This window comes from Pinus tabuliformis, chromosome 2_1 (genome assembly GCF_031772625.1).
Source record: "Pinus tabuliformis cultivar Carrire ecotype Pingquan chromosome 2_1, CPIR1, whole genome shotgun sequence".
Lineage (NCBI taxonomy): Eukaryota > Viridiplantae > Streptophyta > Pinopsida > Pinales > Pinaceae > Pinus > Pinus tabuliformis.
In genome coordinates, this window is record NC_142299.1 from 389,013,038 (window position 1) to 389,036,519 (window position 23,482).

General features: G+C 39.5%; 1 protein-coding gene across 1 annotated transcript in view; it reads left to right on the forward strand.

Moving 5' to 3' along the window:
• Positions 1-23,482, forward strand: part of LOC149200497 (Galactose oxidase/kelch repeat superfamily protein) — a 284,557-nt gene that overhangs the window by 142,066 nt on the left and 119,009 nt on the right. The window contains exon 12 of the mRNA XM_089402744.1: positions 10,070-10,158. Within this exon, the coding sequence (XP_089258870.1) occupies positions 10,070-10,158 (89 nt within the window). The remainder of the gene's footprint in view (positions 1-10,069; positions 10,159-23,482) is intronic.

The window sequence follows — 23,482 nt, forward strand, 5'->3', positions numbered from 1 at the left end:
TTTTATTTTTTTTTATTTTTTATTTTTATTTTTAATTTTTTAATTTTTTAAATTTAAATGAAACTAAAACTTTAACAAAAAATTTGTTAAGTGCTAAACCGTAAAACTAAACTAAAACAACATACATAGGAGCTTAGAAGGAAAATCGATTTTTTTTTTTTTTTTAGAATTAAAATCTAAACAAAAGCTAAATCTAAAATGAAAACAAAAATTTAGAATGTAAATATCTAAAATCAAAGAAAAACAAAATCCTAAACTTTAAAATTTATATATGAAACATTTATCTAACCCTAGAACTAAATTATAATCTAAATGTAACAAAATCAAAATCTAAAGTAAAACCTGCAGTTGTATTTACGTTGCACCAAAAAAAACGATTTCTCCCTACGCATATGGAGAAAAGACCTGCGCATATAAAAAAAGGAAATTAACCTGTCCACGCTCGTACCAAAACGCAGAAACCTAGCTCGTGTATAGAAATTTGTATGCAGTGCAGGTGCAGTCGACGGCAAGGAAGGAAGCTGAAGCGAAGGCCGAAGGGAGGGATGCTGGTTTTCTGCTGCAGGTTTGAGATCGAGGAGCGGATGATATTGCGGGAGTGAGCCACGAAAATGGCAGGTCGGGGATATGGAGAGCTGAGGCAGGATTGACCACGTTTTATTTTTGTTTTGTTTGCAGGCTTTATATATATATATATATATATATTTTTTTTTTTTTTTTTGCAACTGTAGGTTTGAAATGAGCGTGGGGATGAATGTAGCTGCGGCAAAAAAGAAATGGAAGGAGGAGGGCAGCGATGTTGTTAAGTTATGGTATGTTCTATGCTTATAACAGTTTACTTCTTTTTCTTATTATATTCCACCGATTAGCAATCACATGTACATAAAGTAAAGTGCAGATAGAACATTAAACGATCGACAGAAAACAAGCCAAGACAAGAGACACAAGATGTGGCGGCTAGCCAGGGACAAACTCCACAATGTGTGGGGAAACCCTTTGATCAAATTTTCTTTTATCTTCAATAATTCAGCAGAGAGAAATAGTACAATAAATCTGATTCATATCAGCAGTAGCAAACCCTAGATCGGTAGCATCAGCATTAGCGGCTTCATTATCAAACTAGGGTAGACCATATCTCACAAACCGACAGTCGGACTGACTTCATTCCACCACCAAAAGTTTCGGCTTCCAGAGGAGGTTCAGATGAACCTACATCGCAGTTCAGATGAGGAGATCTTCTAGGCCACGCAAGTCAATCTTTACTTCTGCAGTTGCAGCTTCAGTTTCAGCAGTTTCCGACTTCAAACTAGGGTAGTCGATATCTTGCAAACCGTTCGTCGGATTGACTTCATTCCACCACCAAAAGTTGCGGCTTCCAGAGGAGGTTCAGATGAACCTACAGCGCAGTTCCAAAGAGGAGATCTTCTAGGGCACGCAAGTCAATCTTTACTTCTGCAGTTGCAGCTTCAAATTCAACAGCTTCCGGCTTCACATGTGTGAGAGAGAGAGACCCATTTCAGTGCAGTAGAGAAGAGACTCATATCTGCGTAGTAGAGAGAGAGAGATGTGATGAGATGAGTGAGTCCAAATGAGGAAAAGTCCTCTTTATTTATACACAACGTTGGTGGGTGAATAGATGCGACTGTTGGGCTTCTGAGCCTACATGAGTTGTAGGTCGGCTTGATAATAATTCCATAATCAAAATAAATTCATATCTCCATGAATACTTATCGGAATTGGATGATCTTTATATCAATCCTACACCTCTCGACGAGAGGAATCTAATAAAAATATTATTAGCCATGAATAAGATGACCACATGAAGTTTTTCCCTGGTTGCCAATTTTAACAGATGTGAGCTGGATTAAGCGGATCAACGCGCTGTCGTATACAGGGTTTTGACAATGATCAACAACGATATATAGACAGCGTGAAAGGTTTGATGTTGCCAGCAGGTTTGAAAGCCGCAGGAAGAGAAGGAGATGAATTTGTTTTGCAGGTTCTGGAGCAGAAGAGAAACTTGCGTGTGGGAGAAATGCTTGCTCTGCTGTAAGAATGATGGTGAGGATGGCAGCTCAGGAACGAGGGAGAGAAGATAACACGCAGGTTTGATGAGCAGTAATGATTGCGTGGAAGAGAAAACGATTTTGCTGCTGACTGCTCACTTGCAGGCTTGCGTGATTTAGAGAAGCGTGGCTTGGCAGATTGCTGAGAAGGGGGTTTGGCAGCAATTTTTCGAAGATTTTTTCTGCAAAAAATAAAACCCTGGGTTGCAAAAAATAATGCCCCTGCAAGAGATCGTTCTGATGCAATAGCAAGGAGCTGATCAAACCCTTGGAAATCTTCAGAAAGCCCTGCAACCTGTAAATGAAAAGGAAAAACACCCAGAATATATGTATAAAAACCAAAACCCTACAAACCAGCTACAATATTTACAGCTTTGTGACTCTACAACAACCAGATTTGTCAATAACCTTTAATAATATTTTCAGAACTTCAGATTTGCTACGAAATGCTTTAGAAAAACTCTCATGCAACTCAGAAATAAACTCTAAATGATAAACCCATAATCAAAACTGGTTGGGCTCTACAAGAGAGCTTTGCGGGAGTTGGCTGGTTCAGCCGAGAACTTCCCCAAACGCCCATTGATTTTCTCAATAAGGGTTTCCTACACTGCTCACTTCAACCATCAATAAAGAGAGAAAAAACAGTACTAGATCCCAGATGCAATGGAGATACCTGCCATTATTTCAAAAATTCTAATACCATTCAAACCTTAGTAAGTGAACAAGATACCTGTGTTCAACAATACTCTACATCAAGCTATTACTAATGGCTGAAAATAAAATTATGCAGAAAATAAAATAGCTAACAGCACTTTCAGGAGAGTAACACCAACAAGATTTCAACCCCAAAATCTTTCTTTATTTGCACCAGAAAAAATTTACAAGAGAGCTTTCTTCAGCACAAGACTCACAGATCTGATCAATGTTACTTGGGAGTGGGAGCGGGAGCGACCATTTTCAGAAGCTCCCGTTTTGGGAGCGAATCCGGGAGCGATTTTTTAAAAATATATATATTTTTTATATTTTTTAATTTTTGATACATATATGTCAACAACAACATGTAGAATGATGAATTAGACATAAAAAACATAAAAAAACATAGATTGATCATTGAACCATATCACATCAATCATCTAGAAATTATAATCGTCATCAACCATGTCCACAAGTTAGTAAAATACATATTACAACTGCAACATATTGAGTCTTATAAATCATGATTCATCAAATTCAATCTTAAAGTTTCAACTTCAAGCTTTCAGAATTGAAAATTCAATAACATTTATCATCATTGATCACCAAAGTTGTACTTGTAAGCTAAGTTTAACCATTACAAGAAGTAATATCGAAGATATTTCTAAGTCCTAACTTCTAACTGTTAACATGATATGAAATGTTAAAAATTTAGAAAATGAAACATGAATAATGAGATGAAATGAAACAACTTTAGTCTTTCACAAAGCATCATATTCATAATTCACAATCATTACCAATGAGTTATAATTGCCAAGGCCCAACTTCAAACTTCAAATTTTCATTGTTACAGTGATATAATGTTTACAAAAAATATCATTATGATATGAAAGAGTCAAGAGTCAAGAGTCAAGGACTCAAAACTCAACAGTTATGAAAACTAAAGTCTAATAGAAACTAAAAAAGACAAGTAAACTGTAAATCTACATGTGGCCCTTGCCACGAGTGTCTCCAGGAGTATAAGCAGGTCGTGGTGGTCTTCTAGGAGTCTCCCGCACAGACCGACGACCAGAACTAGAACCTCCACGCGAGGGTGTAGATGGAGGTGGTGACAGCAAAGGAACAAGACTCGGACCTCGAGCACTGCTACTGGATGGTGGAGGTGGCATGGCTGCTGCAGCTGCTTCATTTTCATCCCTTACAAGTTCCTCTTCTAGTTCTTCAATATGTACAATGCCATCCTCCAAATTGTCATCCTCTGGGTGATTGTCCCAAATTTTATATGTGGGATCCTCATTAGCCCGATCACAATAATGACTCAACAACCTCAAGTTGTAGTGCACATAAACCAAGCTTTCTGCTCGGTTTTCATTGAGTCTATTTCTTTTCACATTATGTATATAGCTGTAGGTGCTCCAACACCTCTCTGCAGAAGAAGAATTTACAACCTGTGAAATAACTTTTTTTGCCAATTTTGGCAAAAGTCCGTGGCCGCCATATGTTTCCCACCATGTGAGAGATTCAAATTTATCTTTGTCGTCCATTGCATGGAAGTTACCATACAAACCAGTGCCACTGAAGTATCTGCCTATTTCAAGGCGCATAGCTGCACATTCCTCCCTGTTAGGTACCAACTTTTCTAATGCTTCCAAATATCCTTTAGTTACCTCTGGATCTAAATGGGGTTTGGTCCTAACCCCACCCCTTGCTGCAGGTTGGCCCAACCAAGATGTAGAGTAGTATTTTGGCGTAAGGATATACGCCAAGCAATGTAGTGGAAGGTTAAGCCTATTCCACCGTTCACACACACAATCATGAATCAGTTTGTACAAGTTGGGATCTCTATTATGAACAATGTCTTTTATTTCCCCCAACATGGTATCCATTTGCTCATACACCTCGCCAATCACTGGTTTGTCTGTATTTGCAAACCGAGTCATGTGATAAATTGGCTTGGTGAAATCCAATACTTGCCTCACACTTGTCCAAAACTACCCATCAAGAGCGGCCTCCTCCACCATTTCAAAACCTGCCATGTCAGCTACATTTGTAGCCCTTTCCTTTAACACCTGCCAATGTGGACTTGATACCATGCTAGCTAATGCCTTTCTTACCTTCAAAAGGCGCCTGAAGGTGAGGTAATAGCTACCAAATCTAGTCTTCGCAATCTTCAGCAACTCCAATCTCGAGTGACTACGGAAAAGGCCATGGGTATTGCTATGATTTGTAATAAATTTTATCATTTGTTTGCCTTTCTTGTACAAATTACCAATCCATTGGTATTGTTCATTTTTGTTTTTGACAATATCATGCAACAGAAGGTTCATTGTGTGAACCAAACATCCAGACCAAAATATGTTGGGGTATTTATCCTCAATATTTGCTCCCGCTGCCTTACAATTAGGAGCATTATCAATGATGACTTGGATGACATTGTATGGGCCAATACGCTCAATTGTTTCAAGTAATGCTTCTGCAATGTTGATGGCGGTCTTGAACTTGTCTGAGTAATCATGTGCAGCTAGAAAGATGGGACCACTAACAGACACAGCAAGAACACTTATCAATGGCTTGCCTTTTACATTTGTCCATCCATCAGATACAATGGACACCCCATGGTCAGTCCAAGAACTTGTCATTTTATTCAAAGAATGTGATATTTTTGCTTTTTCATGATCAAGGCCAACGGTTCTTGCCTTGTCATACCCAGGGCTCTTGTATCCTTTAGGGGCATCATTTATGGCAGAAACCATTTCGTGCCAATAAGGTGAGCGAAGAACATTGAATGGTATCCCACATGCATAGAGAAACCTGTAAACTTTTGAATCCACATCATTCCTACACCCCTCATCAAGGAAATCTGATATGGTTCTACGCCTTAAAGATGATGAGCCTGTGCCTCCATGTCCATATCCACTGCCTTGGGAGGATGCTGAAGGAGTTCTTTGTGATTGTGAGCTTGGTTCAAAGAAAACCCTTGATTTTTTTGTTCTGTATTGGGCTTCCTCCTCTTCCCTTATGTATTTGGCTCTCTCCGCTGCTGACACCGCTCTACAAGTTTTGATTCCTATTTGTTTCTCTCCATCCCATGGCCTTTTCCCGCAGAGGTGTCTTCTAGCACGGGTGTATGAACCTGTGTAATCAGTGTTGCAATGGGGGCAATGAAATTTAGTGGTTCCACCCCCTCTCCCTGTTTCAGCCCTGTTAACATATTTCCACAATGGAGTTTGGTCTTGTTTAGTTTTTTGAGGGTCATGTTCACCCTCCTCCAGCTCCTCCTCACCGGGGTTTTCACCCATTTGACTTTCTCCGGCTTCTTCATCCCCCTCTTCAGTTTGAGGCTGGCCCCTCCGTTTCCTACTCTCCAGCACCATAATAACCATAAAAGGGACCAGGAAGAGGAAAATGCCAAGAAATATAGCCAGGTCCATGGTGTTTGATGTTTGTAGGGTTTTGATTCTTGAATCTGCAAATTAATTTAATTTATTGGGATTAATTAATTTAATTTATTAATTTAATTTAAATACATGATTTTTAAACTCAATAAGCTAAATTAAATTAACTAAATTACTACCTAACCAGCTAAACTAACTAAATTACTAAGTTACTTACCTCTGCAGGCTTGCTCCTCGCTCCTTGGCACTTGCTCCTCGCTCCTCAGCACTTGCTCCTCGCTCCTTGGCACTTGCTCCTCGCTCCTCAGCACTTGCTCCTCGCTCCTTTGCTCTTGCTCCAGCTCCAAACTCAAGCTCAATGAAGTAACAATGAATATTTTTTTGGCCCATTGGCCTTTTAAAACCAATTTTTTTTTTAAATTTAATTTTTTTTTGGGTCTGCGGAATTTTTTTCCGCCGACCCCCTCCTGGCCCCGTGGGAATCGCTCCCGGAGCGATTTTTAATGCCTGGGAGCGATCGGGGAGCGATCGCTCCCCGATCGCTCCCGGGCGTTAAAGAGCGATCGCTCCCTAAGTCGATTCCGAACAGACCAAGGAGCGCAAATTTTTTTGAGGGAGCGCGCTCCCGAGCCGCTCCCGCTCGGAGCGCGATTCGGGAGCGGGTTCGAGGGGGGGGCGCTCCCTCGCAACATAGGATCTGATGATCTCAAATGACGCCTAGCACCCTATTTAAAGGAAAAATTCCCAACAGCTAGTTCGAGTGATCCATGTCAAAATGATCTCGACCGTCGATGAGGATCAAGATATCTCTTAATCTCATCCGTCGAATTTTTAATGCATTAAAAAATTGAAATTCTGCATTTATTTACTCAAAAATATTATTATTTTATTATTTTTAAGTTTTTATTTTATTTTATTTTATTTTTTACTTATATTTTTTATATATATATCTTTTCAAATTTTATTTATTTATTTATTTTTAATTTTTAATTTTTATTTATTTTTAAATGGATCCTCAAACTTAGCCTTTGGAAAAATCACCTAGGACCTAGGACTTAGGACTTATGAGGGGATTAAAACATTTTCTAACCCTCAAGACACTTTACATCATGACTTTTACAATTTTACATCTAAAGGGGGAAAACCCATTTGACATAGACCCTCATAGACCACCCAGTTCTGCAACACAACCATAATCTAGCAGATCAACGCACTAGGATTTCCCTAAGATTCTAATGACAAAATTCGTTCCGGCTTTCGGGTTAGGATGAAGGAAAACTTTGCCGATCATGGATTGGTGAGACAAAAAACCTTCCGGAACGTAGATTATCACTAGAAAATTAGGTCCACCTAAGCAATTTACATACATGACTCATATCTGCTAAGATTATTTACAATTCACACATGCAGACTGGGTTTACAACATAATATGATCAAGTCGACGATGATTGTCGAATGGCACGGACATGTCAATCAAGCGCTATCCCTTTTGCGAAGAAAAGGGGGTGTACTTGCTATGGGAAGTTGACACGTAGTGGTCAACAGGACCAATTCCTTTTTGTGTCTGGTGGGAAAAATTTTGGAGGCACAAATTGCAATTTCAGAGGATTCCGAGCACAAAGGAAGCAACATTCACCATTTCCTTGTTGCAGCAGTGATAGAGAATTCTGGGTTGGCACAGAGCATTTGTGGGAAACTTGTCAATAGCTTGGGCAACAAATTTACAACTTGGGCTTGTCATTGCTCGCTATAGCAAGATTAGGTGCCACTGTTTCACTCATTTTTGTATTGCCAGCTTATTTCTCTTGTGCAAAATTGTAATTTTTGGGTGTGTGAAATTTTAATTGTGCTGTTCAAGTGCATGTTTCTGTTTACACTTAATATCTCCATTTAGGAGTATTACAGGCAATTACACAGTGGATCTCAACTGTAAAACAAAATGGCAGTAGGATCATAGAGAGACAGCCAAATCCTAGCAACTTTTTCTTAGAGAAATTCTTCATTTCAAAAAGAGACACACCTAGATCATCTAGTCAACCACAAGGTCAAACTGACCTGCAAAGTAGAGTTGGTCAAACCTGGTCCAACTACCTCCTAGTCAAGTTATAAGTCTGCCCACTGAACTTGATCTGGTTAGGTTTGCAAGGGCCGAATTTCGGCTCCCTCAGAAACTTGGCATTCTGTGTCTCAGAATTTTGATCTGTCACAGATAATAATCTCGGCCTGCCTCAACTCGGTGTGCTTCAAAATCATCTTCTTATCTTGCCTTAGATTTAACTTCTTCTCTTCCTCAAATCTGACTTGTTCCTTGGCCTCAGAATTGACTTGTTCCTTGGCCTCACATTCGACTTCTTCCTTGGCCTGAGATTTGACTTCTTTCTTTGCCTCAGAAAGTCAGAGTTGCATGCTTGGAAAGGGTGAATGACTCATACATATAGTAGACTAGCTGGGCGAATGGGTGCCTTTATGACTAGCCCGAGTTGACTAGGAGGAGGGCTGACTTGGCTTCTTTGTAGCCTTTCAAAATTCAAAATTTTCTCTTTTGACAAGAACATGAAGAACATGCCTTAAAATTTTTCCTTTGACAATAACGTGAGGAACTGGTTTTATATTTATTATTACAATTACATAAAACCAAAAATATTAATTATGAAGACCGACCATGGCTACAAAATTCAACAGATTTGACTTTTGAGGCTTGCGTTTTTTTTTAAATGATGATGGCCCTCTTTGGATGATCTTTGGTGAGTTAACTGTACATTAAGGGACTTATGTATGGAAATGAAAATGAAAAGCTATTAAATGGAAAGTGTTAAGTATGGAGAGGATATGTTCACGCTACCCAACTTGATTCCCCAGTAGTACCTAGTGGTCTAGCTTAATGGCTTACTTATCCGAAAGTAGTTATGTCCCAATGGTTAGAAGTAGTAACTTGGTAACAATCTTACTAAATTAAAAGTGATAAAGAATCCCTCTAATGTCGATATATAAACAACAAGATAAAACTTGGCATCATTTTCAGATGAGGAGGTTAAGAAATGAAACCATACCAACCACTAATCAATGGAACATCATCTAGCACATCTGAGATCTAGGGCATGGGGAAATGATACACCACTATGAATGGCCGATGAGCGCCAAGAATGTAACTGATGAGTGGAGAATAGCAGGTCCAGGCTGATAAGAATACCTTGTCCAAGCAGCAACAAGTCACACTGAGTGTGTCTCTATGGGTGTTGCCTGAAGGGAAACAATAGCAATCAACTATTCCTGTTTTTGTTTTCTCTCTGCTTTCTTCTTTCGAACAAATAATTTTTTTTTGCGAACTTGAAATGCATGCATGTTTGATGCATAGCTTTCCATTGAAAATATATGACATTGTATATCTCATGAAATAGCTTACTTTTGTGATCTCAAAAATATCTGTTGTATTGATGCTTGCTCTGAGTTTTGGTGGAAATTAATATGATTTTGAGCAAATAAGATATGATATTAGATGAGCATGATGCCACTGGTAATTCAAATCAAAGTTTTTACCAGATATGAGATTGCCATGAAGGTGATATTCAATTTAGTTATTAAAATTATTGTCTGTAATTGAATGTAATTTGTGTTTGTTCTGGAGACTGTGTATGTGTGTGTTGCATTTTGTGCATCCAGTTCATTTGTGCTATTTGTGGGCAATGGGCCTTAAGGTCTCAAAATATAAAAGGGATGATTCTATGAAATTTATTTCAGACTAAGTTCTGTCCCAGCCAGCTTAAAGTTTGCTTTTGCATATATTACCAGCACATTAAATTTCATAATTGCACACCTTTCTCATTTTTATGCTTTCAGGAATTGCATACTTTTCATGATCATCAACTTATCACAAGAATATAAATGGTTATATGATGAGAAGTGTTGATGTCACAGGGTGCTCAGAAACATTGATATTTGATGTTGCAAAGATGACATGGTTCTCTGCTGTAACAGCACCATCCAGCTCTGTTGTTAGCAATCAAGTAAGCTAGTTCACAGTATCACAAGATTGTATTAACTTTTTTGTTTTTTTTGTTTTTAAAACCGACTTTTATTTCTTGCTATTTGGAGTCATTCCTGTTGTCTCTGGCTAAGTTGTACCATTGTGCAACTGCAAATTAATAGGTAAACAAACGTGGAAATTCATAGAATTTGTTCACTTGGAAGTTGGAAAAGAAAAAGACAGTTCACGGCGTCCCAAGAATGTAGTTACTTGACATAGCATCCCAAGAAAGTATTTGTTTTTTTTTTCATTACTGATTTTCATTTTTGGCTATTGGAACCATTCCTAGTGTCTTTGGTTAAGCTGTACCATTCTCCAGCATGTTCTCGCATTCCTTGCTTTCCTGGGATGGTGAATCATCGCTTCCTTGTCAAGGTGTTAAATTATGGTATGTTCTATGCATAGAGCAATTTACTTCAATTTCTTCTTATTAACCCAATGTCAATTCACAGTAGCAATCGCATTAACATAAAGTAGAATGCTGATAGAACATAAATAAATCGACATAAGACAAGCCAAGACGAGAAACAAGATGTGGCGGCTAGCTAGGCACAAACCCCAATGTGGGGAACCCTTTGATCAATTATTCTCTATTTTCAATAATTCAGCAGAAAGAGAGAGATAGTACAATATCACAAATCTGTGATTTTATATCAGCAGTAATACAACAACAATCAGCAAAGTCAAAGCTAGTCAAAACAACTCCAATTTGACCTCAAGTCAACCTAGGAGAACTCGGCCTCCAACAGCAATAGTAAGCAGCCCAAAACAGTCCACAAAATGTGGTCAAACAGCAGTCAATGCACTGCAGCCCTGTGGTCAGCCCTAACCAGTCAACATTGGTCAAATCCGTGGTCAAACAGGCCAGCGTTTGGCTGCCCAGCAATGCGGCTAGCCTAGGAGAGGCTGCCCAACCCAAAAACACAGTCAAACCTTCCACTATGCTGGTCAATGCATGCATAAAACAGATCTGCGTCCTTCACGTTCAGCCCTAAGTCAACGCTGCCCTAAACCTGATCTGCATCCTCCTCCTTCAATCACACGTGTGAGAGAGAGACTCTTCTAATGCGTAGGAGAGAGAGAAGATGTGTGGTGAGATGAGTGGAATAATGCCACAAGGTCTCCTCCTTTTATATGAATCGTGGAGGACAAGTTGGGGGTGTGCCACACACTTTAGCTTGCTGGCCGACCTTGACAAATTGTCAAGAAATACAAATAAATTCATATCTCCATGAATACATGTTGGAATCAGATGATCGTTAGATCAAGCCTACACCTCTCGTTGGGAGGAATCCAAGAAAAATATCAGCTGCCATAAATGAGATGATCCACATGGAGTTTGGCCCTAGTTTCCAATTTTAACACTCACTTTCAAGTAGGGAGAATTTCTCAACAAGGGAGAACTCCATCTGCTAATCCATCTGTTTGTCGGTACTATCTCTGCCATCAATTGCAATGCTCTGCACTGCTCGACTCTGCTCCGCTGAACTATGAAGAAGAAATGATCGAGGATGTAATACCATCCTCTATTGACCCGAAGTCAGTCCCATATAAAAGAGAGTGCTCAATAGCGCTCTCACTGATCGGAAGTCTGTCTCAGAGAGTGTGTCATACCACTCTTATTGATCCCAGATCAGTTCCTGATCCGAATTGGATCCTTAAACATTTCCATGACTGTTTCAAATTATGTCAGGCTTCAAAATCTTATGAATAACGAGCTTATTAGAAATGACCTCTGGACAATGGCAATTTGTGGCCAACACGGAACAACGAGGACCCTCGGTCAAAGCGTGCTGACCGTTGGCCCATGGAGACCGTGCATGGATGCAAATTGGCAATCGAAAGCCCAGATCCAGAAACAAAGGTAGTTTCTGATACGCGATCGTAGGGAAAAACTCTCAGTGAAGGAAAGCCCCGAGCGCTCGGTCACGAGGAAAAGAGGAAACCGTGTGGAAATCGTCAAAGGCGGGTCCTATGCCCAAAACCGGCAAGATATCACGTGCACTTCGAGCGGTAAGCGGGTTTGGCCAAGTTCAGCGCGATGCCACACATCGGGCGACGCGTGTCCAGCAGATGAGAGAGAAAACTGCTTACATCGCGTGAGTAATGGTCGAGCAACTTACCCGCACGATATAGACGGAGACTGTAGGATCTGGAGGCTCCAGATCAACGACGGAGAATTAACCCGATGGATGACCGGATTCGACGGGGAAATAGACTGAGGCACATAAAAATTTGAGGTCCGGCATGACCGATGAGCTGGCAGAAGAATCAGTTTCGTGGGCAAATCCTGGAGTAACAGAAATAACGACTGTTTAAAGAAAACTGACACTTAGTTCGTAAGGCGACAAGTGGCCACCTCTCTGTGCAGCATTACACAGCAATGATGACGTAGAGCAGGGGAATTCCAGCGGACCGAGGCAGGCGATCTAGAGAGCTGGGAAGAGGAAATGAACAGTCAGAGAGCAGATTGGGTTTAAGCCACGAACATACAAAGAGCAGAGGGGACAAAAGTAGAGAAAAAGAAGTGAATTGCAGAGAACAAGGAAGCTGAGCTGACTTGCAGAGCAAAGGCAACATCGAGCAGACAGAACAGAGAGAGTCCGAGAGCCTGTGAACTCCAGAGAAGGCTTGAGAGGTTCAAGCAACTCCTTTGTGTAGACCTGTCAGGTATTGAGTACCAAATTGGACTCATACCATAGAGACCAGTCGAGGTTGAGATTTAGTAAGGGGAGTCCGTGTACTCTAGAGACTTGGGGGATCCAAGCACAATCCTACTTATCATTCTCTATTAAGTGAGACTCAAATTGAGCTTCTTATTGTAAAATCTCTACTTTAAGACACAATAGAAAAGGCCACCACTAAAGGTTGGACCAAGAGACGTAGCCCAGGAGGATTGGGTGAACTCCTTATTAAATTTGTTGTGTTTTTTTGTATTTGCTTACTGTGTTTCTCTTACTGTTCCAAGTGCCTGTGTATTTCACAATCTTATCGATCCGTTGCTTAAAATAACATAGGCACACCCCAGCACATGGGTCTGTAATACCTTCATTAATTAACTGAGATCATTCACGAGTGATTTTCAGATCAAGTGGTATCAGAGCTCTAGGTTGTTTAAGGTTAGACAAGCTTGTGCTAGATTTTGTTGTTGAATGCTAACTAGATCAAAGCTTAAATTAGGAGAAGGAGAGTTGGTTGAGACTAACCTGGAAATTGGAAGAGTCTATCCTTAGAAGAAAATGTCAGAGGAAAGTCCCTTGGGGCTAGACCCTCAATTCATAGATAGTTTCCTGGCCATGAGGTCCATGGTAGAGGAAATGTATAGGGACTTTAGGAAACATAAAGATGAGGACTCATCAGGCTCCAAGCAAGATAAAGGAGAAGAAGAGTCTCTCCTCCATGACCACTCAAAAGGCAAAGGGAAAGAAGAAAGCTTTCTCACACCTCCTAATAGCCTTGAACATAAAAAGAAGACATCTTTGATCAAATTAGATGTTAAATTTGATTTACCAATATATGATGGAGAGTTGAATGCAGAGAAGCTGGATAATTGGATCAGACAAATTGATGTTTATTGCAGAGTGCAGAGTATCGACTCAGACAAGAGTAAGATTCAGCTGGCCAGCCTACGCCTCGGAGGCACTGCCTTGGTATGGTGGGAAGGCAGGACACAAGCTGACATGAAGAAACATGGTAAGATTCTTTCTGTCTGGAGTGAATTTGTTTCTGCAATAAAAAAATAGTTCTATCCACTAGCTTACATGCAGCAAGCCATGATGAGTTGGCAAACTCTTCGCCAATTGAAAGGGCAAAGTGTACAAGGTTACACCCAAGAATTTAGGAAGAGAGATTTGATTCTAGGAATTTCATTAGACTCATCTGAGACTCTGTTGAAGTACATAGGTGGTCTACACAGCTACATGAGGCACACTATCCTCATGTTTAATCCCACTAGTATAGATGAGGTAAGATTCTTTCTGTCTGGAGTGAATTTGTTTCTGCAATCAAAAAACAGTTCTATCCACTAGCTTACATGTAGCGAGCCATGATGAGCTGGCAAACTCTTCGCCAATTGAAAGGGAAAAGTGTATAGGGTTACACCCAAGAATTTAGGAAGAGAGATTTGATTTTAGGAATTTCATTAGACTCACCTGAGACTCTGTTGAAGTACATAGGTGGTCTACGCAGCTACATGAGGCACACTATCCTCATGTTTAATCCCACTAGTATAGATGAGGTATCTGTCCAAGCTACACATCTAGAAGCTAGAGGAAAGAATGGGAACCTAGAAGTTGGAGGGTCATCCAAGCCCATTGCAAGCAATAATAAGGAGAAAAGAAAACAGAAATGGAAAGAGAGGAAGGCCAACACTGCACAGAAAAGCAAGTCTTCATGCACTCACTGTAAGAAGGATGGGCATGATGATGAGCACTATTGGATTCTGCATCTGGAGCTGAGACCTAAGAAGTTCGAGGGCAAGAAGAAGAAGACTGCTGCAGCTACTTAGAAAGATTTGGGGTCGGACTCAGGAGATGAAACAACCATTGCAGTGACAGGTATAAAAGGTAAAAATTTTGAAGCATCTACTAGTAATTCTGCACAGTCTATTAATGATCAGGAAAATGAGAGAAAAAGACGTGAGCTTTTCCATATTCGAGCTATTTCCAAGCATCAAAAGATTGATACTTTGTTTGATAGTGGCTCACAAGTAAATTTAATTTTTGAAGCAATTGTAAAGAAGTTGGGATTACTGACTACACCTCACAAGAAACCATACCCATTAGGTTGGTTAAGTGATAAAGCACAACTACAAGTGACTAGACAATGAAAACTTAAGTTTTCTTTTGGGTCAGCATTTGTAGATGAGGTTGAGTTAGATATAGTTCCTCTGAATATATGTGGAATTGTTTTAGGAATTCCTTACTTGTATGATAGAAAAACTATTTTCTATAGAGTTGAGAACAAGTATCTACTCGTTAAAGATGGTATCAAATACTTTGTAAGAGCTCATAAGCTCAAGAATAATAATACTCATAAACTCAGGGCAGATGAAACGAATTGTAAATTCATGCAAACAGTTTTTACTGATGGTTGTAAAGGAAAAGAAACTTGATAAAACCAATGTATTTGAGGGTTGCGATGCTAAACAGCAAGCTGATTTAGAAAAAGTTGTTTCAGAATATGATATCTTGTTTCAAGAACCTAAAGGTCTACCACCCAAAAAGTAAATAGTGCATGATATTAATTTGCAGCAAGATGCTCCATTGCCTAACATTGGATTGTACAGGTTGTCCGCTTTAGAGAATGCAGAAATCAAGAAGCAGGTGTAGGGGTTGCTCGAGAAGGGATTCATTAGACCTAGCACATCACCATGTGGGTCTCCAATCGTTTTGGTGAGAAAGAAAGATGGCTCGTGGAGAATGTCCATTGATTACCGAGCACTGAATAACATAACGATAAAAAATTGTTACCCCCTTCCTCGCATAGATGACCTATTAGATCAATTGAAAGAAGTTGTTTATTTTTCCAAGTTAGACTTGCATAGTGGATATCATCAGGTCAAAGTTGCAGAACAAGATGCATGGAAGACTGCGTTCAAAACAAAGCAGGGATTGTATGAGTGGTTGGTTATGCCTTTTGGCTTAACTAATGCTCCTGCTACTTACATGAGAATAATGAATGATGTACTTAGACCTTTTCTTGATGATTTTGTTATTGTATATCTGGATGACATTCTTATATTTAGCAAAACGTGGGAAGAACATTTAAAGCATGTTAAGTAGACACTCGCTATTTTGAAAAGAGAAAAACTTTATGTTAAACTCTCAAAATGCGAATTTGGCAAAACATCTTTGAATTATCTGGGTCATATAGTAGGGGGTGGTGAATTGAAGATAGGTTTCTCGAAGGTGGCAGTCATTGTGAACTGGCCTAAACCCAAATCTGCTACAAAAGTTAGAAACTTCTTAGGAGCAGCGCAATATTGGAGAAAGTTCATTTCTAACTTTTCCTTAATTGCAGCTCCCTTACATGCTTTAACAAGATTGAACAAGGTGTTTCAGTGGGGAGGCAAACAGCAGAAAGCCTTCGACACCTTGAAAGAAAAGATGAGTACAACACCAGTACTAGCATTGCCTGATCTTCGATGACCATTTGAGATCCAAACGGATGCCAGTGACTATGCCATGGGAGCAGTGTTGATACAACAAGGTAAACCCATATGTTATCATTCTGAGACATTTAATTCTGCAGTAGTTAACTATCCAACATATGATAAAGAATTGTATGCATTAGTACAGAGTGTAAAAAAATGGAAACATTACTTAATGGGCAAAGAGACAGTCATACATACTGATCATCAGCCACTTCAATATCTACACTCCCAAACTAAGTTGTAGCAATCAAGACACTATAGGTGGATGGGTTTTCTACAACAGTTTCATTTAGTCATCAGATATAAAAAGGGCATACACAATAAAGTTGCAGATATGTTGTCTAGACCTATTATAAATGCATCCACTATACTTAAGCATAATTCAGTACTGCATGAGAGCTACATTGAACAATATGCTCAAGATATAGATTTCAAAGATGTATATGCAACTTTAAGTCAAGGCAAATGAGTAGAAGAATTGGATTATCACGTTAAGGACCAACTCTTGTATCATTGTGGGAAGCTATGCATTCCGCAAACTGAAAGAGTAAAGATAATTCGGGAAGCACACACTTCTCTAATATCAAGTCACTTTGGTGTAAGTAAATGGTTGCACAGTTGCAAAGATTTTGTTATTGGCCAAAAATGAATGAGACAGTTTCTAGATATGTAAGAGGGTGTACCATGTGTGCTAAGAGCAAGCCCAACAATAGAAAACTAGGCTTGTACACTCCACTCCCAGTTCCTTCTCATTCTTGGGAAAGTGTTTCCATGGACTTTGTTGGAGGACTGCCTAAATCTAGGAAAGGTCATGACTATTTATATGTTGTTGTGGATAGGTTTAGCAAAATGTGTATTTTGATACCTTGTAATAAACAGATTACAACTGAACAAACTGCAAAGTTGTTCTTTCAGCATGTATGGGTTCATTTTGGATTACCCACTTCCATTGTATATGATTGAGACACCCGATTTGTTGGGAACTTTTGGTCGAGTCTGTGGAAACTAATGGACACCAAACTAAAGAAAAGCACAACCTTTAATCCACAGATAGATGGCCACACAGAAGTAGTCAACAGGACAGTGATCTAGTTGCTCAGAGGCTATTGCAGCAAGCATCCCAAACTTTGGGATGAACATTTGTGTTATGTGTAGCATGCTTACAACCGAGCAAAACATTATTCTACACAAAGATTTCCTTTTGAGACCTGTTTTGGTTTCACACCAAGGTCTCCCTGGATTTTGTCTTTGGTAAAGACATAGTAGTTGATGGACACAGTGATGTGGACAAGGCAACCAAGTTCATTCAACAAATCCAAGAGATTCACCAGGCAGTATAGGAACAGCTGGAAAAGAGCCAAGCCAAATACAAGGCAAGGCATGACAAGCATCGGATGGAGAATAGTTTCCAAGTTGGTGATCAAGTCTGGCTGTATATCAGCAAAGACAGAATGCAAGGTGAAGGTAAAAAGATAAAGCCAATAAGGTATGGACCTTTCAAGATACTTGAGAAAATTCTTGAGAATGCTTTTCGCCTTGATTTACCAGCGTACATGCACATTTACTTAGTCGTTAATGCAGACAACTTGAGACTATTTGAACCTTCGTTAATTGAAGATCCCGAAGAGCAGAGTCAATTGCCTTCTATTGATGATTTGTTACTTGAATATCTCAATGAATTGCAGGGAGACACAGTTTTGGACAGGAAGGTGAGGACGACGCGCAGGGGAGATGTTGAGTAACTCAGGATTGGACTCAAGGGTTCAAAGCCAAGCAGTGCAAAATGGATAGAGATTGGACAAGTGAGACAACTTGTTGACACCTAATCCTTGTGATTGGGTAAATATATGTAAATAAATAAATGAGAAATGTGAATAGTCATCAGGAGATGAACTGAACAATCTCTCCCTCATGTATATAACAGACCTACCTGATTGAATGAACAACACGAATCAGTTTTTGTTTTGTGGAGTTACTGCCTGGCTTGACATGGTATCAGAGCCAGCTCCATTTTAGCTTTCATGCTCCTTGTAACTCCTCTGTCTGTCTACCATATTCCTTACCTGCGCTCTCTGTCTGCCAGAAGGCGATTGTCCATAAATGCTGCTGCCTCTGCCATATTCCATCTGCACTGACAATGTTTTCTCACATAATGGTAAACACCTCTGCAAGCCTGCCCTGAATCACTGAGCGCTCTGTAGTCTATCTACATGCCGAAGGAATGTATGAACGCTGCTCCTAATTTGAATGCTGCTCCTGAGTTGAATGGTAACCCTGTATTGAATACGCTGCTCCTGATTTGAATGCTGCTCCTGAGTTGAATGGTAACCCTGTATTGAATATGCTGCTCCTGATTTGAATGCTGCTCCGTTCTGAAGAACACTGGTATACATATGTTGAATATGTTTTAGCTATACGCTGTCTTTTTTGGCATATGCGTTAAATACACCGCCCATTCTACCTACGGATCTTGGTATTTGCTGTTATTACCTGCGTTTTTTGGTATTAATACAGTCACAGTTTTGTGAATACGCATATAGTGTTCTCATTTGCCCCGAAAGCTTCCATATGTTCTGCCGCTCCTGCGCGTGAATATTTGGGGAGACAGCATGGCTATGCGTGGATATGCGTGGTTATGTTATTGTTAATGGACCTTTCTTTAGTCAGTTCAGTTTCAAGTTTAAGGCAGGAATAGAGGCTAACTGATCTTACTTATTGGATTAGGGACTTTCCCCTTGTTCTTTAAATCTTAAAAGGAGAAGCCGCTTCCCTTGAATGGTCGATTAGCTCAACCAATTCTTACGGGATACACGCTTTGCTTTGGCCATATTTCCATAATTTTCACCACAGTTGTTAAAACGCTGCTTTACATAAACTCTGTTATATATACGCGGTTTTCATATCCACTTCATATATACGCTGTTTTCTGAACACTCCCCACCATACTCCAGTCTTGAAGAATGCAATCAAATGAAAGCTGATAATTTTTCAGGCTTTAAAGATCCGTTCCACACTTACGCTTCTGTATTTTTCTCCAAATTGTAAATATTACATCGAACTAATTGACGTATGTGTTTTTGCCTCTGCAAATTGGGTGAAATTTCTGTGCACATTTTTCACTTTCGGCCGAGATTCTGTACTTCTGTCCCTACAGTTGGGTCCGATTTGATTTTTGGTGCCATTTTTCTGAGGGGTTAAAGAACTTTTACACAGGAGTATTTGCCGAGGTTGACCGCTGTAAATTACAGTTCAAAGAATGCGTTGACCTACATGGTCATGACCATGGTATTTATATATGAAGTTTATAGGGGATTTATATAAGATTTATATGGTGAAGTTTTATGAGATTTATATGGTGGATTTATATGAAACTTATATGAGGTTTATGTGAGGTGGATTTATATAATGATGGATTTATATGGGTCACATTGTGGATTTGAAATCTTTTGAGAATGCCCTTTTGAGTACAATTTTACAGTATATTGGCAGAAGTATTTTTTCTATCAGCAGAAGTATTTTTTTGTTACAGTATGCATTCAAGAGGAAGAGGAAGATATTTCAGAGGCAGGGGGGGCAGACATTCTCAAGAAAAAAAGGCAGATTTGCACTGCAAGCTACCATGGGACAAAATTGAACAGAAAAGAAACCAACAGAAAGGTAAAGCTGATGATACAGACAAAGGTAAAGCACCTGAATCCGCTCACTATGTTGAGGCACAATGTAACATTGGAGTAAATGAAGATTTGTTTAATGCTTCACTTGCTTCATGGAAAAATGATTGGTTGCTTGATTCAGGAGCAACCTGCCACATGACTCATAGAAAAGATTTTTTTGAAGATTTCACTGACAATGTTGATGGAGCAGTATACTTTGCAGATCAATAAAAAATCAGGCCATCAAGGCTTGGCACAATCAGGCTTAAACTGCCTGGTCTGCCAGACTTTTTTCTGGATCATGTTCTATATCTCCCACAACTCAAGAGAAACTTGTTGTCCTTGGTCCACATCCGCCAGCAAGGTCACTCCATTCATATGTTTGATGGAAAGCTTGAAGTAAGAAAAGCGTCTGACCACTCACTTGTCATGACGGGAATAGAAAAAGAAAGGCTTCTCAAACTGCAAGGAACCTCTGCTCATGCACAACATTTCTCATACAATTCTCATCATGAGGAAGGTACACTTCCATCAAGTTTATTATGGCATGCTAGATTTGGACATTTAAACCATGACAGTCTTCGCATGTTGAAGAAAAATGGTGTTGTTGGTTTGCCTACAATTCCTAGGAAACTTAAGCAATGTGATGCTTGCATTCTAGGAATGCATAGCAAACAGTCTTTTCATGATTCACATTCAAGAGCACATAGGAAACTTGAACTCATTCATTTAGATTTATGTGGTCCAATGCCTGTTCCTTCTGTAAATGGAAACAAATATATCATGACATTTATTGATGACTACACCAGAATGTGCTGGGTTTATTTATTGAAGAACAAATCTGATGCTTTCAAACATTCAAGAATTTTCATAAATGGATTGAAAATGATGCACAATCTCATATTGGGTCTATTCGCACTGATAATGGAAAAGAATACACATCAAATGAATTTGAAAACTATCTTCGCCAACATGGGATCAAACATCAAACAACTGTGCCTTATAATCCCCAACAGAATGGTGTAGCTGAAAGAATGAATAGGACAATCTTAAATATGGTACGATCCATGCTCTTTTTCAAGAATGTAAAGATAATGTTTTGGGCTAATGCTGTTCTATGTGCTGCATATATAAAGAATAGATGTCCATCTAATGCTATAAGAAACAAGACTCCTTATGAAATGTGGTATGGACATGTTCCTTCGGTAAAACATCTCAGGGTCTTTGGTTCCACCTGTTATGCTTTGATACCAAAGGTACATAGAAACAAACTTGGTGCTAGAAGTCGTAAGTGTATCTTCCTGGGGTACTCAAACACCTCCAAAGCATAACACCTCTATGATGAAGTAAACAACAAGTTTGTTGTATCTAGAGATGTAATTTTTCTTGAATCATCCAAAACTGACAATGTTGTTGAGCGGCAACTTGATCGCTTGGATAGATTCGCAAAAGCAAAATCATTTCAAGAATTTGATAATCAGATTCCACATCTTGAAGGGGGGATTCCTATACTAGATCAACATGTGGAATCTTCTTCTGAAGAACACTTTCCCCCACATGAAACTCCAACAACGGATGATGCTTTAAGTGATGTAATTGATAGAATTGGGAGACTCAATCTTGATTCAGTCCCAACTCAATCAACGGAGCAGCCTAGACCATCTCAGAAAGGTCCCCCAAAGTGGCTGACAAAGACACTTGAAAGTGTTCATCCTGATGAAGTTGGAAAGATAGGAACCAGAAATTCAAACCGGCAAAATGGAGGTGATGTAGATGACTCTAATTCACCTGTTGATATGGATGTTTCTTATGATTGTGAATTGAACTTGTCTACAGATTTTGAACCAACTTCCTTCAAAAAAGCTGCTTCTCATGATGAATGGAAAGAAGCAATGCAAAAGGAGTATGATGCCCTCATAAAGAACGACACTTGGAAGCTGGTTGATCCTCCATTAGGAACCAAACCAATTGGCTGCAAGTGGGTCTACAAGAACAAGTATAAAGCTGATGCCTCACTTGACAAGCACAAAGCTAGGCTTGTGGCAAAAGGTTTTGCACAGAAGGAAGGGGTCGATTATGAGACTTTTGCCCCCACAGCAAAATGGGCTACCATCTGGACACTCTTTGCACTAGCAGCTCAGAACAGTTGGAAAGTCCATCAAATGGATGTAAAAACTGCTTTTTTGAATGGAGATCTAAAAGAGAATGTTTTTATGTCCCAGCCTGAAGGATTTGCTGTGAAAGGACATGAACATAAAGTATGCAAACTTGTGAAGTCCCTGTATGGCCTCAAACAAGCACCGCGAGCCTGGTATGAAAAACTGACTGAGCATCTTGTAAAACTCAATTTCAAACATTTTGATCTTGATGATGCAACTTTATTTGTCAAGAAAGTTGGCAAAACAGTTGTATATCTTCTAATATATGTAGATGATATTTTGATGACAGGGAACAATGAAAGCTACATTGCATCCATAAAGAAGGAATTGGGGAAAAGTTTTGAAATGACTGATTTGGGCTATGTTCATTACTATCTTGGCATTGAAGTAACCCAACATCCAAAATCCATATTTCCTTCTCAAAAGAAATACATTGGAGATCTGTTGAACAGGTTTGGCATGACAGAGTGCAATCCTCTTACTACTCCAATGGAACAAAACTTAAAGCTCACATCTATTGAAGGAAAAGAATTTGAGGATGCAACAATGTATAGACAGCTTGTAGGAAGTCTCAACTACCTAACTACCACCAGACTAGACATTTCGTTTGCTGTTGGAATCCTCTCCAGATTTATGCAAAAGCCTTGTGAGGGACATTGGTCTGCTGCAAAAAGAGTTCTAAGGTACTTGAAGGGAACTCAAGACTTTGGAATCAGGTATACACAGGTGGACGACTTCAGCTTGATTGGATACTCTGATTCAGACTTCGATGGAGACAAAGAAACCGGGGTATCAACTTCAGGATATGCTATGAGTCTTGGATCAGGAGTTGTCTCCTGGAGATCACGCAAACAATCAGTTCCAGCAGATTCCACAACAGAAGCAGAATACGTGGCAGCTGATGAAGCAACAAAAGAAATTGTGTGGCTCAGGAAAATTCTTGAAGATTTGCAGGTAAAACAAGTACAATCAACTCCACTCATGATTGACAACACCTCTGCAATAAAGTTGGCCAAGAACCCAAAGTTCCATGATCGAACAAAGCACATCAATACTAAATATCATCTGATTTGACATCATGTTGAGGCCAAAACAATCCATCTCTGTCATTGTTCCACAAATGAGCAAATTGCAGACATCTTCACCAAAGCACTTGGAAGAGAAAAGCTTGAACGATTCAAAACGATGCTTGGACTCACCAACATCCCTTCAGATTAAGGGGGGGAATGTTGACACCTAATCCTTGTGATTGGGTAAATATATGTAAATAAATAAATGAGAAATGTGAATAGTCATCGGGAGATGAACTGAACAGTCTCTCCCTCATGTATATAACAG